The sequence below is a fragment of the Eleginops maclovinus genome, chromosome 2 (assembly GCF_036324505.1).
Source record: "Eleginops maclovinus isolate JMC-PN-2008 ecotype Puerto Natales chromosome 2, JC_Emac_rtc_rv5, whole genome shotgun sequence".
Taxonomy (NCBI): domain Eukaryota; kingdom Metazoa; phylum Chordata; class Actinopteri; order Perciformes; family Eleginopidae; genus Eleginops; species Eleginops maclovinus.
Window position 1 is genome coordinate 10,115,704 of NC_086350.1, and position 18,352 is coordinate 10,134,055.

Below are 18,352 nucleotides of genomic sequence, written 5' to 3' on the forward strand. Positions count from 1 at the left end.
GAACAAGGGCATTTAAAGGGGAGCTTAATGCAATGAACTGAAAAAATTAAGTAATGCGGCAAAACCCAGCATGACCTTGAATCACATTTTATCCAGCTTCGGTGTAAAATGATGGAGGATGGTGTACTCTTTACCAGGAGAGGGTGCCATTTGATCAGTCAGAATCATATGCAGTAAATCATGAGGTGACATATTTTATGTTCATTAACTAACCAGTTCAAACATTTGGCTTCAGGGCTGCAGACCGGTGTTATCAGATTATACACAAATGCCATAACATGTCATGCCAATAAAGATCATTTAAATCAGACTGTAAAGAGTAGCTCAGTTATTGCTTTAGGATTTATGGCTTTGAAGTTTACAATGCGTGTTAAGTCATTTGGGTCTTTTATTAAAACAACCTCAATAAAAAATATATAAATGTATCTCTTTTACTGAGATTAGGCTAGAAAAACATGGCCAGGCTGTAACCAGCAACACAAGATAAAGCAGCGCTAGTATAAGCTGGTAAGCCTAGTTCAAGTAGCAGTAAATGCTGTCGATGCGGCCCCTGGATTTGCTGGATTCAGGTAATTTCATGCACTTCAACTTCTTAAATGTAGGTTAATTAAGGATGAATTTCTGAAACGACCTAGTTTTTTCGAAAGGTTGAGAGAGTTGAAGAAGAAACCACAGACTCTGGTGATACAGCCTTGAAATTGTCCAAAGATAGAGTGCAGTAAATAGTTAAAGTTTTATATAAAGTGTGTGACAATTAAGCTTGGAGCGTAGGTGGTCTTGGTCTCCTTTACGTTTTTGTAGACTTCAGTAAAGGCGAGGCTGTTTTTTGTTTTGTTGTTGCGCTAGGCTATTTAGGGTTAGGCATTGTAACTTTCTGCACAGAAAATATTGGCACATTTCTACAATAATGAGACAAACAAGTCTTGCTTTTTACAAAACCTTTATTGGATTTTTCTTCATCGGCAGGCAATCTGAACTCATGTTATTTATTCTAGATAGTTGGATTGGCCACCTGTAGGACATAATTACAGGGTGTCATTCGCGGAGTGATCTTAACATGGCTCAGTCAAAGTATGAATAAACAGCAAAATCGTCATCAATGCAGTCATTAGTAACGTTAATGTAAAGATAAAGAGACATTGAACAGTGTATAATCTATCAAAAACGTACCTGTGCTCTCCTGTCTACAGTTCCCATGGTGCGCGGGTCAAAGAGTCCCCGAGAATTCAACACCTCTTTATGGTTCCGGTAGGGTTAATACGAAGTATAAGAAGTAATGATTATGAAAAGGTTAATAATGTGTATTCAGTATTTTAATTTGAATTATTTATGTTTGTCTTGTGTTCAGTATTTTATATTAAACAAGTCTGACTAAACCACACAAGTTTTTGGTGGCACCTAAGGGTGGAGGCTGTAAAATGCTACTTTTGGTGCCAGTGGTGTGAGCCAGCCTAAGGATAGTGCCTGTATGATAGCAGGTAGTTCTGCACATTATGTGATGCCATGTACATACTGTGAAAATAAATGCTCAAATAAGTGGTGTGCTGTCTTCTACCTCTCCCTCCATGCGTACTGTGTTTAACAAATAGAAAGAAAAGTTACATACATTCTTTAAACGTACCTATGTTACAGTTTTCCCTCCCTTGTGCCACTCAAGTATACAGACACAAGACAATTTCTATAGTGAAATAAGCTTGTTGCTTTTATCCTATTTGGGAAGTAAATTAACTGCATTTATATAGCAATTTTCTCTTCATTGTGACCACTCAAAGTACTCAACAACACTAACAACAACAACAAGTCAGCATTGACCCATTTAAACACACATTCATACACTGGTGGAAGAGACTGCCATACAAGATAGCACCCGCTCAGGGGAGACCAACATTCACACACCGTCAAGCATGACATTGAGGAGCAATTTGAGGTTCAGTATCTTCCCCAAGGACACTTCCACATGGTTCGATCTTGTGACAAAACTTGCCTGGCGATTCTTTTTTTGCTTAGTTGTAAGTGACAAAGATTAGCTGTCATTTCGGTTCAAGAGGATGTGCGCTGTCTAGAAAGCAATTATTACAATCGACCTAGGTACCACCGTCCTTCACTGACCATTCTACCTCCTGAACCACAGCAGGCCACCATTACTAAGCTGCCATGATATGAACTTTGCATATCCTACGTTATCTTCCATATATGATATAAGCAAACAAACATGCTTAACCCATATTGTTTTAGGCATGTGCAGTAGCAGCATTGTACAAAGATCCTATATAAATGTAAAAAAAATGAATACTGTTAGAAAATGATGGCCAAGAGCTTTAAATGATGAATTATAATTATTCATAACTAAATGTGTCACCAAGGGAAAATCCTTCCCTCTAAACTTCTAAAAATCAATTTCTCTACTTTATTCTTGTGGAGGAGTTGTCTGGTTTATCACTCAACCGAAAAATCTAATTTAGGAGTTTGAGCTTATTCAAGCATACATTTAGTCCAAAAGCTAAAAGCACCAGAAGGAGCCAGCAGCAGGATTTAGGGAACTTCCACTGCACAAAACCCCCCAGGTCCTTACATAATCTAATGTCCTACAACAAAGATTTGACATTAAAAGCTAATGTTATATTCATAAACTGAGTGTGACAGTAACAATGTTTTTGGGTTGTAAATTGTTAATTTATTTGTTCAAGATATTTGAAACTAAAGCACAAGTATTCAACAAAATTAATGGTACATTATGATTAAAAATAGTGAAGGCAATCTCATATGAGAGATGCACGATGCACAATTCTGTTTTCTTATGATATAGGAAATACAGTTGTTCATCCTTGAATGATTTCAACCACAATATTCATGATTAAAGAATAACAATGTAAAGGAGAAGAAACATTTAATCAGCTGGTAACAAGGATCTCTAACTTTGAGACATTACATAAAATCAGAACACCCTACACTGGCTCCATTGTTCTTTTATGAGACAAATCAGAAGTTCTCATAGTGGTGAATAAAATGGGCCTGATCCCTCTTGTTCATCTGCTGGCAAGCTTTCTCCACGTTCTTGGTCAGTCCCGGTGGTCCGCAGCTGAACACTCCAATTTTACCCACCTACGGAAAAATAATACAACTTGAAACATAAGCTGGTGTGTTGAGCAATGTTTTGAAGAATCCTTCATAGATTAATATGCATGAAGCACTAACCTCGGGATGAACTTCCTGCAGCGAGCTGAGAAAGGAGACCAGGGGAGGCCGCCCGAAGTGTGTGACGGAGCGCAGGCCGGTGAAGAGACTGCGGTTCCACACCTTCTGAAAGTGGCGCTCACACACATACTGTCCACACATTACAAATGAATGGATCATAAGTGGATTTCGTTAATATTTCATTTTAAACAAACTGTTACGGAAAATATGTTTTGTGCTTTCTTGTGTGTTAAATTAGAAAATCAATGCCACTCTGTTTGTTAAATATGACACAGCAAGCAGCCAGTTAGTTTAACTTCTTACACAGCTTTGCTGAGTACTCAATTATGATTAGTCCATGAGGACATTCGACCATCTGTTGTATCTGAATTGCTGACCGCTGCTATGAAAGCAGATCTGATAAAAGACTCTGAAAGAGGTTATAATCATGTTTAGATCATGAAAATCATAGTACAAGTTCAAAATGTAAATTACTGATCTTAACTGGTAATGATTTGATTTTGGAGTCTCCTGGTTCCAGTCTGTATGCTAAACTAAGCTAAAAGCGTGCTGTCTGTGGCTATATATTTTCCGTACGAACATAAGAGGGATATTTTCTTATCGAGCTCGCATAAATAAAAAATGGGAGCATATTGCCTGAAATGATTGAATATTACTATAATATACAAAGCATATACAGTATTTCAACTTTGAAGTGATTGTTTGTTAAATATTTAGCTGTATTTTAGTTGATTTCCTCTTTTCTACACATAGAAGAGTGGACTGCAGATCTTACCAGCATGGTGGTGCGGAGGTCGAACTTTTCTGCCACCTGAGTGATGTAGGTGTGGACCGAGACCAGCTCCTGGGTGTCCATCTCCTCCACCTCCCTGATGATGTCTGACACCCACTCAAACTGACGCTGTGTGCGTGTCACCCAGATGAAGTACACCTTCAAATAATCAATGCACGTTAGTTACAGGAAAGAGGAAGAGAGGAAGATAATGTTTATGGAGTGAGCTTCTTGCACAAACACAAATGCTGGGAAAATAATTGTAGATTTTATGATTATAAGCAACACCTTTTTACACAGAATCTTGGACTTCATGGAGGACTTGAACACAAGGTCTTTTAGGATGGAGGTAAAAGGTGTTATTCCAATTCCTCCTCCCACCAGAACAGAAACCTCAAAGTCAATCCACTCCTGATGACCCTCACCAAATGGGCCATCCAGGTACAGCTGAGGATGAAATAAAAAATGAATATCAGTGTTGTGAAAAAACAAAAAATGGTGAAGAAAGATGAAAATGTTTACACACACAAAAAAAATATTTAACCTGCCTTAGGGTAGGCTCCAAGCTCCACCAGGCTTTCATCTGTGTAGAGGTCTCGGAGCTGGCTTGTCCACGGCCCCACCGCTCGGATGTGCAGACTCAGGGTCTCTTCATGCGGGGCTGATGTGAGTGTGAATGGATGGTACTCATCTGTGCCTAACTTCAGGCACGCAATACGAACCCACTGGCCTGAACGGTACACGAAGCCCTGTGGTCGCTTAAACTCCAGATGTGTCACACCTGCAGGTACGACAACCGAGGGACAGGTGAATTTAAACGCACCATGCAAACAAATATTTTAGTCACAAAAGACAGAGAATTATTATATATTTTTAAGGTTTTCCAGAATTGTCACCTGAAGGCAGCAGCTCAGCTCTCACCACAGGGATCTCCACATTTTTCCTGCTCAAACTGATCAGTTTATCCAGCAGGAAGAGCAGTGCAGGTGGAATTAAGTAGATGTAGAAACGGGGCTCTTGGATCAGGGCAAAACTGCCATGAATAACTGTCTGTTGACAAAGCAAGCATCACATTAATCTTCAAAACGGCCACTCAGCATTAAAGCCACTTGACCGCAAAGTGCATTTCAGGTATTTTAAAGTCGCCAAAGTACTTACTAGAATATACACAACAACGTAGAGGTAATGTGTGATCCAAAATGCACGAAAGCTGATTCGACGGAAATAGCGTGAGGCAAAAACATACATAAATGCAAAGGTAAAAAGAAGCAGGACACCAGTAATTCCTGGGAAACAGACAAAGAAGAGCAAATAAACTGAATTACACCACAGAAAAACAAGCCGTCCATTTACATCTTAATTGAACAAGTTCTATCATACCTGGAACCGTTCGAAAGAACCACCATGACCACTTCATAGGAAGTTCAGACCTGAAATGAAAACGCACTATAAAACAAGAACATGACTTTCGACAAAGTGTTCTGCTAGAATCAGGAGGATATATCAAACATTACCCATTGTTATTAAAGACTTTGGGAAAAAGACAAGACAGGATGCCAAGGTCGCTGATCGAGAAGATCCAGATGTTGACCAAATGGCCCAAAGTATGAATAACTACAGTTAGAATAGAAAAACAGGAGAGAGGTCACATTAATAAAATATTAACAGGAGAAGACACCAGAACTTGATCTTCCATTATCCCTTTCTGCTATCATCTCTTTGTGGTCTCCCAACCTGAAAGGACGATGGCAGTCATGGCCATGAAACGATGGAAATCGATGGCGGCGTCGAAGGGGATGTATCGGTTGAGGAAAGTCTCTCGGCACAGCGTGATGAGGTTGCGACACACAGTGAGTAGCATGTAGGGAAACAGGAAGGAGATGGCGGCAGCCGAGCCACGGGCGATGACGATGCCCACAGCTGAAGTCTCTGTGATACCCGAAGCCTCGGACTGCAAAGTGTAGTCTGAACAACAAGGTTTTTAAACGTGTTCAGAAAAGAAAGTTATGAAGCTGAAATTCAAGATTTAAACATTAACAAAGTGAGGAAGCTTTACAATTTTCTACTCACAGTAACATCTTTCAAGAGCCACGCCAGCTGTGATGCCGTACACGACGATGAAGCAGACAATATGACGGCGGTAATTCTCAATGAAGCGCTTGAAGTGCTGGATGTTTTGCTGGATTGGGTTCCTTATGTACTGCTCACGCTTGGGCTTCACATAAACATTTGGAGTGCTGACACCTAACCTAAAAATATCAAAATCCAATTCAGTGGATCCTCTTCTGTCTTTTATTTAGCTGTGGAGATACGGAGGAAGTTGGGTGTGATACTTAAAGTTAAATAATGGTACTGTGCAACTTCAGAACTAACTTTTTGTTTTTCCACACAACCACAGTTTTCAACACAAAAATATTAGAAAAAAATATGCAATAGGAACTCAGGAAAAGGTGTTTTTTTTAACTATACATATAGTTTTCAAAAGTCTAAAAGGGAACAAACTTCTTCCGTCTGCGTAGCTCCAATCCATCTGTCTTGTAGCTGCTGTAAACAAAAAATGGACAAGCTAGAAAGCTGGAACACAATGGTCACAAGGGATATAAATGAAAGGAGTAAGTTACAAAGCTGCGGTGGATCATTGTTTTTATCCACAGTGACAAGCAACACATTTGTGATCTGGATGAGTGAACGTAGTCTGTTTGCTGACCTGTTTCCTGGACAGATGAAGGACACTCTCTGGTCTCGACTCAGCCGCTTCTTCCCCTGTTTCTCCATCCCTACACACACATTCATTTCATCAGACAAGGTCAGAGAAATGAGGACACACAAAAACACTTTACACTAAACTTTTCTGACCTTTGACGTTGAGTTGGGCAAACTGCAGCTCCTTCTCGTGGTCCCGCAGGAGGAAATGGAAATCCTGCCATGTGATTTTCTCTTTGTTATTAAAGCCTGCGGCTTGCATCATGGACTTGATGCCGTCCTCCGCCTGACTCTTTGACAGAGCACCGTTTGAGATGTCAATGAAGGACCTGCAGTACATTAAAAGGGCTAAGATGAACCAACAGATAGAAAAAAAATAGTTGAAGCTGTAAAAAAAAATAAAAGGAAACATCGATCATACCTGAGCATCCGGGCAAATTCTTCTTTTGATAAGAAACCAGTTCCTCCGATGTCGTTCATGGAGAACATCAGTTTGGATTTTTCCTCAGAAGTTCCTGGTTAAATACAAACATCTTCAATGACAAAGTGTAAGAGTAATACTGTTTACTGGTTTATGATTTTAACAGTTTATCAAATATCAGCTATGCTAGTCATGTAGTCTATTGCTCACTCCTAGATGTCTAAATCTATTTAACATTAGTTTAGAAAACCTTTAATGAAATGGACTATTAACGATCAGATTATTTCATTTATTTACTTAATCAATTTCCAAATGTCTTTTGTTGATTATTCGCAGCTGGACAGTCACAATAGATCATCCCTTCACATTATATTTAGTTTAATTAGAAAGCTTCTGAAAACAGTTTCAGTTTTTTTTTCACTTTAGCACATATTCTGGAAACATAAGTGTTTAGATTTTTTAACTATAAACTAAATTGTCTGTACAAATTCTCAGATTTTAGCAGATGGGATTATGCATTTTACCTTTCATAAAGATAACCATCACATCCAGAAACTCTTGGAAGGAGAGGTAACCGTTCCCATCTTTATCTGCTAATGTGAACATGGAGTCTACAAATAAAGAGTCGGACTTGAGGCCCAGAGCATCTGAAAACTCAGACGCTGTCAGCTCGCACTCGAGGACCTCTCTGGCTTTCTTGCGCGAAACGCCGCTCATGTCGCCAGCGTCACACTTCTCGATTTCCAAGACCTGTGCACAGTAGGGACAGATCATTATATGTTGCCATAGCGTCATCAGTAATATCAATGACGTCGACTGAGGTTACTGGATGTCCTTCACACATGAGGTCACCATCAAGACCAACAATTAGTTCTCTTGGGTAGAGGTCAGACCTAATTTGACCTCAAACAAGGACTGACGCCATTTTGTGGTCGAGCTTAAAGCTGCTGCCGCTGTAGAGGAGCGGAGGATGAGGTAAACATCCAGAGGCTGATGTTACCTTGGAAAAAGCGTGTCGAATGAAAGTTTCCACAATCTGAGCCCTCTGCTCTCTGGTTAAAGCCTCTTTCAGCAGTTCCCTCTCTCTCATCTCCTTCACTCTAATCTCCTGCCCGATGTCTGTCACCTCCGGGCGCAGACGCTTGACAAATGCTGCACGTTTGCTCTCGTCATCAAAAAACAGCACCTGGATGTGCAGACAGTAAAGGAGAAACAGGACTAGAGTCAGGTAAAAGTGATTTAGATTGGGTACATCTGCAGAATCGTGCTTGTATCAACGATTAGTTAAGGTGAAAGAAAAAAAAAAAAAGGCAACTTTACTGCAAAAGGGGGGAAACTGGATGTGCTTAATGTGCAGAAAATCTTAAATGTGAACACATTATTTGGATGTTTATGCTTACACAGGATGCAACAGCAGCAACAAAAAACACTTTCATAGCACACTTTGAATCAGACTGCAGCTGTTAAGATCAAAAACCTGACGCCGCCCATCCTCACCAGGTCATACTCTTTAGACACTTTGAGCAGCAGAGCTTTGTGGTTCCTGTCGTTGGAGAGAAGCACATCTAGGTAGTCCTGGTTGCCAAGATTGAGGCAGCGCTGAGCGTACCCAGATCTGTCAAAGACCTGCAGCCTCCTCCTCTCATCCACCTCCACGCTGACAGGATGCAGAGGTTTTTTATGGCCCTGCCACTCATAGGCTGGAGAGCGAAATCAGAATGAGATGAGGTGAAAGGCAGGGCTCTGGATGATGATGAGCACAGGATGTAAAATAACAGAAACTACCAGATTGGTTACACTGTCATCTGTCAAGAGTTTTATTTGTCTGGTTTAATAAGTTGGGTTTTGTAGCTGACAGAATATAAATCATGATGGTCATTAGCACTTCAGTTCATCAGCTGAGTTTTACAATTGTGTTGATTCTTCTGTGAATTCGTAATGGCTGCTGAAAGGCGATGCAGCATTAATTCACAGCTGTTGATAGTCAGTTATGTAAAACTGGCATTGAGTGAGTTTTTTAAACCTGGCTTATGGATATTATGTTTTTTTTTAAATCAACACTCAAGGATCCGATGGATTTCGTACCAGCAATTCCCACAGCTGGCTCCTCTGTTCTGTCACCAGCTTTTCTTCTTCTCTGGAACTTCCTGTACCTGTACTTCCGTAGATACGCTACCATACAGGCCACCAGAAAACTAACTGTGGAAGTAAAAAAGCATCAACAAAACTGCTGAGGAGTGAAATCTGAATTATTGCTGAGCGAAAAGTGTTGGATTTGTGAGTGTGATACTGACCAACAGGAAATAGGAACAGAACAATGATGAATATCACAAAGCCGGCTTTACTCCCATCTAAGTAATTCATTTTAGTCACATTAGTGCAGGGATGGACCATCGAAGCATCCAGCTGTGTGGGCTGAGGACAAGCGTCACCTAAAGCAACAGAGAGTTGTGTGTTTTTATCTATGGTTTAATAGTTATATCACTGATTCCAACAAAAACCTTGTTTAATGAATCAAATATAAGATACGTGATTTACCATCCTTCCAGAAGAACACATTCTTTTGTATATCACCGGCTTCTGCACTTGTGACAGCGATAAGAACATCATGAAAGTTCACATTGCGGATCGTCTGGATCTCTTCATCTGTGAACAAACTGGAAAACAACTGTAATAAGACGATCAGTATATGAGATAAACCACACAATACCATATGATCAGATACCATGACAGGTGAAAGTCCTTCAGGGAGGAGCTTACCCGTTCTGTTTGTTCTCAAACCAGAAGCGGTCTCCATTTCTGATGCGTTCAAACTGGTCCAGGATTATGGCAGAGAAAACTGGACCCGGAGCACTGACAGACTCCAGCAGTCCTCCAGGGAAGAGCTCCAGTTTTGAGATGTCTCTGTTGTACAGCTCTGCTATTTCCCGTAGCAGCTGTTTGACACAATTACACACTTTAATCCATAAGATTACTGTTTAACCTTTTATGTATTTTGATCATTCTTTGTGACAAGAATTTAACCTGTGGGTTGGTGCTGTTGAGTTTAGGATTTATGTCTTGAAATGTTTTGACAGGAGGCAGATCCAGAACTTTTCTGATCTCAGTGTAACTGCGCAGGCCGAAGTCTCTCCCTCTTTGGACTGTCCTGGCCACCAGATCTGTCCGCGAGAACTTCAAGGGCCCGTACATGAAGTCTGTCAGGGTGTAAATCAGATTAGAAGAATGAACTACCTTATATATGTGTAAATGAATGATTTGTAGAGTGATTTTATTGTATATTTCTATGTTATATTTCAGATTTTCTGACTATTGTGGTTCTTTTCTGCACCAGAGCAAAAAGGCAAATTCTTCTTATGTGTAAAACTACTTGGTAATAAGCCTATTCCTGATCCTTCACACACGCAGTGAATAATAATAAATAAACACCTCTAAGGTCCTCCACAACAGTATTGTCTTCTCTCTCTGTGATCTGGGAAGCCATGCCCATGACGACTTCATCCACGTCCTGGCTCGTCTTCACGTTGTTACTCTGGAAACATAAGACGAAACATAAATAAATCATAATATTCCGCTTAATACCATAAATTAGATGCAGATAAATGATATACCTGACGTTTCCAAAAGCTGTTACAGAGACGCAATGCTGGTGATAAGCTGCCATCCATGTTGACAGTCTTACGGAAATGGCAGGTTCTGTTTCTGAAGGAAAAAGGAGACGTTTTATCTCGTATTAGTTATTCATTATGTATTTAGATAGGGAAAGACACTGTTTACCACAACACATTGACAATACTACACTCAACTAAAACCCGCTATACAAACTGATCTTTGATTTCACAGTTTGCCAGGAGAAAAAAAGAACAATACCTCATGTAAACACCAGGTGGGGCCATAGTGATGCCAAATCGCATTGCAGCAGCCTGAAACTCAGGAGAAATCCCCGGATCAACAAACTTCTGGTAACCTGTGCGCAGATAAAGCTGAGCATATTACAATGGAATAAAAACATAATAATACATTATCTATCTTTAAAATAATACTCATGCATGATAACTGTGACACATTTATAGGAGCAAAGAACTGGAAACACAAGGAGGACACTGGAGAACTTCAAATTGATGTAAGACCCTGAGCATTTATTGGAAGATACTGCCAGAGGATTGAGAGAGACTATGATGGGCCACAGTGGTGACACAGCCTCTGCTCAAACTAACTCTGAAGTTCTCTTTCCCAGTCCCTGATTCTTATCCACTCCTAAGACCATAGTTAACATTATACTACAAAGACTCTCACAAAATGTCCTGTTATTGTCTGAAGAGGGCAAAAATAAAGGGCCTTGTCATAAACAGCTCTCCCATGGCCGTTTGCCTGTCCCTATATAACGAGGAGTTACATGAGACGTTAAGGCTAAAATAATCAAAAGTAGGGGGCAAATAAATAAATTCCCTATCAATAGCAACCTACACCATAATCAAAATGGTCAACGTTAACAAAAGCAGTATAGATATAAAAATGAAGAGTGATTAAGGTGCTGGTCTCATCAGCCCATTGTCCTGTTAACTTTCTTCAGCAGCGGTTGCTTATTCAGCAGAAGAAGGAGACTCAGGGTGATGCTTTGCTGACAAAGCACATATTTGTCAAACACCAACAACGATAGCTCACTTCACCAAGGCTTGTGGTCATTGGTGCATTACCTGTTCCCCTCCACCTGTACGCACACGCACTCCGGCTGAGTCTTACCTGGGTAAGGAGGAAGCTTTTTGTCTCCAAGATATGCAGGCAGCCATTCGTAGAGAGCAATATTCTGTGTGGAAACATAAAGGGGATAAAAGTTATTGCAGCATTTGAATCCACACTAAAACCCAACATGATTGCATTACATTTGATGATAATACATCCATCATTTTTTGTGATATAGTTTATTGTTATATATTAAACTCTTCCTTTATTGTTGGTATGAGCAAAAATATGATCAGATAGCAAAAACTAGAGTTTAATTTAGACGAGAAGTAAAGCATGTTCAGAACAGTTTTTGCAGTGGACAGACTCAACCAATCAAACAACAAAGAGATGATGCATTTGCAAAACCATAAATCCAGAAAATCAAGACCACCTGGCGTATGAATCCTCACTCTCTCCAAAGTGCAAATTAAATCAGCAGCTGCGTAGCGCGAGGATTACACGAAGACTTTTCCTTCTACCTGAAAGGTGGCCACAACGGTCTTCCTGGCGTTCTGAAAGAGCTTTTCGTCTGACCAGGCTGGGTGTTCCTCATGCAGTTTGGAGGCTACATAATTGTGGTAGCGAAACCAGATAATCCCCTCTGCTGCCGTGAACATGTTCTCATTGGCCCAGGCATTTCCCAACTCTGGACACAGAAGATGGCACAAATTATAGGGAATTCTGCTTTTCCATCATGTGAATTCACATTACTGCAGCTACAACACGACAAACACAGACTAGGCTGTATATGTGACACGTTTTTATACAGGGTGGTGTGGAATCCTTTAAAGACAGTGTGACAATCTGATTGCATTGATTGATGAGGACATCTGAACACTAATGTAATGATAAATTGTCTGTATGTTTTGAAGGAAGTGGCAGCCGAGCGGTGACAACAGCAGATGATCCTCCGCCTCAGCCCCACATAATTACGACACAACTTTAACAACACTAGCAACAAAACACTTGTGTCATGACACCTGCACTGCTTCTCAATGCTATACAGAGAGGGATTTACTGTGGTGAGCCTCACAAGCCATTAACTCAATAATTAAAGAGTCATAACTTACGTCAGACAGGGCCTCTTTGGACTAAGCCTCACAGGCTGCAACACCGATCAAAGCAGACATGGCGCAAATAATATTTGCAAGAACGTCTTGCAGCTTGGTTTCCGCTGCTTGAAGTATCGAGCAGTTGGTATTGTTAGCACATACAGTTTAAAACAATATTTCACATACCAGATTGTTTTGAAGTTGTAGTCCAGCCAAACACACCAACGGATGTAATAGAAATTAAATCAATTATGCCTCCAGGTTTTAGAGTGATTTGCTTAGATTTGTAGATCTATTATGTGCCTTTTTAACCTGTATGCAAGTGTCAAAATAAACTCCTTTTAACCTAAAGTACTCTTTTAATGAGAAGAGAATTTCTACTGGCAGAACATTGGACTATAGTGAACTTGGAAAAAGACCTTGCTGTTGAGTTTGGGCCTTAAAGACCATACATTAAATGTCACTTAGCTCCCCAGATTTGGTATTGAGCTCCAGCCAACATTCCTGCTTCAATAAATCACACTTAACTATATGGTTGGAGGTACTGCACTCAAGGTAAGGAGGAAATTATATTTGACAGTGCTCTCGAGTAAATCAATGACAAACAGTCAGTTAAATGCACTTTTCTGCAACTAATAGCGCTGATGTATTTATAAGATGCCCCTGATATTGACCCCACTGTCTGCTGACTCACCCATACAACAATATTACTTGTTTGCAAACATTGTTTAAGATCAGATCTGAAGTTTCTCACCATAAAGACCTTTGGGTCCATGGTCTCCTGTAGAAGGGTCAGCGGCGCTCCACATGAGGCTGTGTTCTGTTGCATGATATGGCATGTTCCCCTCAGAGCCTGAAGTCAAGAGCCCTCCAGAGAAGCTTCTCAGGGAGTCAGACCAGGATGTGGATGGGCCGTAAATGGAGCTGCCATCTATCCATGCTGTCACCAAGTTCACCTGTGTGTGTTGCATTTGGTCAATAATATTTGTCTACTATTGGACATGATATAGAGTGTTCAGGTTTAATGATTGTATCTGGAGGCAGCATTATGGGGATATCATTACCAAACCTTCTGTTTTATACTGATACCTGTGTGCGAGGGTTACTGGGACTCTGGCCGGACTCTTTGTCCCACAATCCTCTCTGGAAGGGCAGCAGGACCTTCCCAGTGGCAGTGGGGTCAAAGACAGGGTCACCCGTTGGGACTGGGATGTTCATGAACTCAGGCGGACATCCAGGTGTTCTCGAGTCAAATATTTCAAAAGACACATGATAACCTAAAAAAAGTGCAGAAAAAAACAGATTTAAGCCATTGGCCAAACCTTGGTTTTGGTAGATTGGTGCTTGAATGTTACTTGTGTTTGTGTTTGGGCTCTCAAACACAGACATTTTCATCTTTTTATAGGTTTAATATCAGCAAATATAACATTTAATTTGTAATATGCTTTTCTAAAATGTTATGCTTAGGAATTTGCAAGTTAAATATACTTTTACATAAGCAACCATGAAAGTAGGCTAATACCTCACAAATCGTGTGCATCACTGTCGGTGAGATTTAAGTTGAAAATAGCATGTTGCCTTTTTGGCGCATCCTAACAACTTTTACTTTGTATCTCAATGTTGTATCTCTGACTGTTTTTCAAAGTGCACTTAAATGCAACAACATGCGTGATATACAGTATATTTACCGAAGAACAGGGAGAGCACGGTCTGGTTGCGTGCTGAGGGCCTACCGGAGGGCCCCCCGGTCAACAGGCTGCTCAGTCTGCGGGGGTTTGGCAGCAGCGGCTCGTGGACAGGTTGGTAGACTCCATCCCAGTAATCCGCGGGCACGAGGCGAACAAAGTGAGAGCCTGCGCGAGCACAAACACAGTGAAGTGATCCTAGGTACGTTTTGGAAGTCTGCACGCTACTGCTGCGGCTGCTGTTGCTGGTGCAAACTTTTAAAACTCTGTAACTCACCAACAGCTCCGCGTTTAGGATGCCATAAACTGTTGTACCAGCCGTCAAAGCGAGGAACCTCCCAGGTGTTTTCACAGCGTGTATCTGTTCAAGACAGGTCGAGTTGAAATACTATTTTTTTAGGTTAACTGTGCTGTGTTAAGTGACTGAGCATGAAGCACAACTGCTGTCTACTTACGTTCAGTGAGTATGAGCACCAAGCCAACCGCTGCGCAGATACTCAAAACCCTTTTACGCAAATCCATTGATGCGAGAGATGCTCCTCAGCTCAGTCTGCAGCCAAGAAGAGTGAAGGACATCTGAACAGTGGAGACAGGGTGAAGGTAAATGATATTCTTTCTCAAATTTCTATTTAATGTCCATTAAATACTTAGTTTGTTTAGCATAGACTAGATATAAATGTCAGGAAGTATAATGCTACAGCCTTTTGTCTGCTTCAATACACACCAAAACCTAACTTAATTTAACAAAACTTCGATTCTGTTCTTACCTGTAAACTGCAAACATCCAAAAATACTGTCTTATTTCCTGTATCACTCTTTGTGTGGTCAGAGAAGATGAAATAGTTTAGTCTTACCCAGTGTAGAGGCTTTAATGTAGTGGCAAAGCAGGAGCACAAGTGCAATAAAGCCTACATGTGTAGCACAGCTTTTCACAAACTGCATGTGACCTGTGTTGCACAAATGGGAATGGTCATATGTTTGGATCACTCCTCTTTTCCACAGCTTGTCAATACATCCTCCTCCTCCTCACAAGGGACACAAAGGGGGACTGGCACTATATAAGAAGTGTATGTTTCCTCAACAATCACACTCTCTTCTGCGGTCCTCGTCTTTCAACTTTGGGTAAGAAAGACCTTTTGTATTTTTTTCTCTGTGTCTTTGATTGGTTTTGTTTGTCACATTGGTTCAAATGAATGCATTACAATTAAGAGAACAGGTGGATGTATACAATTGCAAAACTTTGTGCATTATACAGATGCATTTATTTGCGAAAAAGATATGCAGTACCAGGGAATATAGATGATATTACATGAGTCAGACATATTAGACCGAGTTAGGCATTTTACTTAATTATGTGGCGTGTTGCAGTAATATTGTCCCATCCTTATCTACTGTAAGAAATAAGAGCAGCTATCTCTGTATCTGAAGGAAACTGAGAACCCTTCAACTAACACTGTCTTCTCTGTTAAACTCTCTAGTCTCAGCTAAGGCGCTAAGATGACTCTCTTCGATGACATTTACCCATTCTACCCTCTACAAAGATCCTCCTTCCTCTTCAGTGGCCGTTTGATCACAATAATTCTAGTCTTTCTTTTGCTAGCATTCAGTCTTCTTATCATTTTGCCAGGGATACGAGGGAAGTCGGTGAGTTTACAGCATCAGATCAACTTTTACTCACTGCAAAAACCTCAGGATGATTGTCTCCTTTTTAATTCAATGTACCTGAAATAATTTTGATCCTGCTCATTACCTTCCACTCAGAGGCTGTTCTGGATGTTTCGAATAGTCATCAGCTTGTTCATAGGTGCTGTGTTAGTGGGTGAGTTATATATTCTTGTCATTGGCGTTGAATAAATCACTGATTTTCCTTTCCGTGCCAACATCCCTCACCTTTGTGTCTTTTCTCTGCAGCGCTCAACTACACCGACGACTGGGCTGAGGCAAGAATGACCACTAATGCCACCTATAAGTCTTTCAGCGACGCAGTGGTTAATGCTGACATCGGGTTGCATGTTGGACTGCACGGCATTAACGTGACACTGAAGGGTGAGTCAGTGTGGCTGCTGTTGTGCAGAAATGTGTATTATACACTCATACACTAATAATTTACCTCAACAACTTTCATCCAGATGTTCCCTCAACAGACTGATAATATATTCCTGCAAGATCTGTCATAAAACATACAAACTACAACAACCTTTTGTGGGAAATATGTGATTTAGGTGTCATAAATGTACTCCTGTTTTCTCCCTCAGGGAATCCCATTGTACAGTTCAATGAGACCATAGACTACAATGAGATGTTCAGCTGGCATGACACTATTGAAGAGGAGTATGAGGAAGCTCTTGAGAAAGGTTTACCCAACCCCATCCTGTACATCGTTGAAAAATTCACCATGAGCAACCCATGTGGACTCATCTTTCAGTACAGATACTCTGGACGATACGCCTCTGCAACCCTCTGGTAACATTAAATAACGACACACAGTTTGGAGTATTAAAGTACTGTCAGTTTAGGCAGATTGTAGTAAAAGTATCTGAAATCAAAACATCTGCACACTTTCACAGGACGGCTTTCTGCTGCTGGATTCTTGCCAATATCCTCTTCTCCATGCCGGTCATTCTGTATGCTGGGTACATGATGATGGCCACTGCTGCCTTCATCTTCTTCTCCATGGCCTCCTTCTCCACTATCATGAACGCACCTCCGTGTGTTTTCTCCATAGGATCAGATTCATTTGAAGCACAGTACAGCCATTCATTCTGGCTGGCTCTGGTAACAGGTAAAGATAATAAGCTGCACATTTATTTCATTTGTTTGTATGTATTCAAATGTAAATTGTCAAACAGCTGTGATGATTTCTACTTATCAAAATGTTTTTCAGGTTTGCTGTGCACCATCATAGGTATTCTTGTGATGTTGTTGCACTTTTTTATACCAGAGAAGATGAAAGAGGCTTTCAGTGTTGGCGTCGACAGTTATGAAGATGAGGATGTTTCTTATGGGGAGGGCTACCTTAACGCAGTTTTTCTTGATGGAGTGACAATTTCACCGCTGTCAACAAAAGTCACAGAGGTAAGGTGGCAATAATTAGAGTGTAATACCTCTTTTCGACACCTTCTATGAATATGTTGCAAGACTTGACTTTGATATACATTTATTGTTGCCGAATACATATTCAGCTCTGTGGCAAATGCAGTATTAATAAGGAATAAAATGAATCACTGCTGTTATGGCCCCCACGGCAAATAACTCCTGAATCCTGAGTGTTGCACTTTTATGTCCATATATAACATTTAAGAAAGTGTTCACTGAGATGATTTTGTTTCTGTGTTTTAGGAACATATATGAAGTCATCCTGCCTTCCCTCAGGGAGATTCTCCAGCCAATACTTGAAGATATTTTTTTGCTGAATGTGTAACAGATTATGTCCCTCAATACTCATCTGTTTTGATTATTGTTGTGAGCCTGTAAAGTGTTATAAATGATTGAACTGTACATAGTTGTGAAGTACATTGTCATGGTGCGATGGTTGTAGGAACAATATAAGAAGTTGTATGGGATCCATGCAGTCTGTATACAGTGATCAAAACAGGTTTTATAGGCCTGTCAACTTCGTTTTCATGACAAAGGAAAAAAGAGTCAAATAATTAATTTGATAATTTTCTTCAGAATTCATGATTCGCATTCACGTTACCTTGGCAACGGCATGTTGTTTTATTAGAGGATACTTCTTAAGCAATGTCTCGGGTTAAAGCATCCTTATTTCACAGTTTCTAAGATCCAAATGAATGTGAAA

The 18,352-nt window shown here is 40.5% G+C and overlaps 2 protein-coding genes across 2 annotated transcripts; one reads left to right on the forward strand and one right to left on the reverse strand.

The window, feature by feature from the left end:
• Positions 1-2,741: 2,741 nt before the first annotated feature.
• duox (dual oxidase) lies at positions 2,742-15,083 on the reverse strand. The gene is made up of 33 exons (XM_063909302.1): positions 15,009-15,083; positions 14,831-14,914; positions 14,557-14,721; positions 13,958-14,145; positions 13,623-13,824; positions 12,296-12,462; positions 11,835-11,898; positions 10,962-11,058; positions 10,703-10,793; positions 10,521-10,623; positions 10,116-10,288; positions 9,852-10,027; positions 9,630-9,748; positions 9,386-9,523; positions 9,177-9,290; positions 8,589-8,791; positions 8,092-8,277; positions 7,616-7,841; positions 7,092-7,185; positions 6,824-6,999; positions 6,675-6,744; positions 6,470-6,511; positions 6,038-6,216; positions 5,702-5,932; positions 5,482-5,581; positions 5,348-5,397; positions 5,126-5,253; positions 4,864-5,017; positions 4,516-4,748; positions 4,256-4,414; positions 3,971-4,126; positions 3,196-3,324; positions 2,742-3,102 (listed from the first exon to the last, which is right to left on the reverse strand). Exons 1-33 carry the CDS (start codon positions 15,073-15,075, stop codon positions 2,980-2,982), a joined length of 4,587 nt encoding a protein of 1,528 aa, XP_063765372.1. The 5' UTR covers positions 15,076-15,083; the 3' UTR covers positions 2,742-2,979.
• On the forward strand, positions 14,618-18,145 carry duox2 (dual oxidase 2). The gene is made up of 9 exons (XM_063909314.1): positions 14,618-15,153; positions 15,556-15,675; positions 16,032-16,197; positions 16,315-16,372; positions 16,465-16,599; positions 16,809-17,016; positions 17,121-17,335; positions 17,438-17,628; positions 17,893-18,145. Exons 3-9 carry the CDS (start codon positions 16,051-16,053, stop codon positions 17,902-17,904), a joined length of 966 nt encoding a protein of 321 aa, XP_063765384.1. The 5' UTR covers positions 14,618-15,153; positions 15,556-15,675; positions 16,032-16,050; the 3' UTR covers positions 17,905-18,145.
• Positions 18,146-18,352: the final 207 nt, after the last annotated feature.

Excerpts from the sequence above, each read along its gene's own strand:
- duox2 (XM_063909314.1), top strand. The coding sequence starts at position 16,051 with ATGACTCTCTTCGATGACATTTACCCATTCTACCCTCTACAAAGATCC. Across the intron at positions 16,373-16,464 it reads CATAGGTGCTGTGTTAGTGG|CGCTCAACTACACCGACGAC; the intron begins GTGAGTTATATA and ends TTTTCTCTGCAG. Across the intron at positions 17,336-17,437 it reads CTGGCTGGCTCTGGTAACAG|GTTTGCTGTGCACCATCATA; the intron begins GTAAAGATAATA and ends AATGTTTTTCAG.
- duox (XM_063909302.1), bottom strand. The coding sequence starts at position 15,075 with ATGGATTTGCGTAAAAGGGTTTTGAGTATCTGCGCAGCGGTTGGCTTG. Across the intron at positions 10,289-10,520 it reads TGTTGTGGAGGACCTTAGAG|ACTTCATGTACGGGCCCTTG; the intron begins GTGTTTATTTAT and ends ACACCCTGACAG. Across the intron at positions 5,254-5,347 it reads GTTCTTTCGAACGGTTCCAG|GAATTACTGGTGTCCTGCTT; the intron begins GTATGATAGAAC and ends TCTGTTTCCCAG.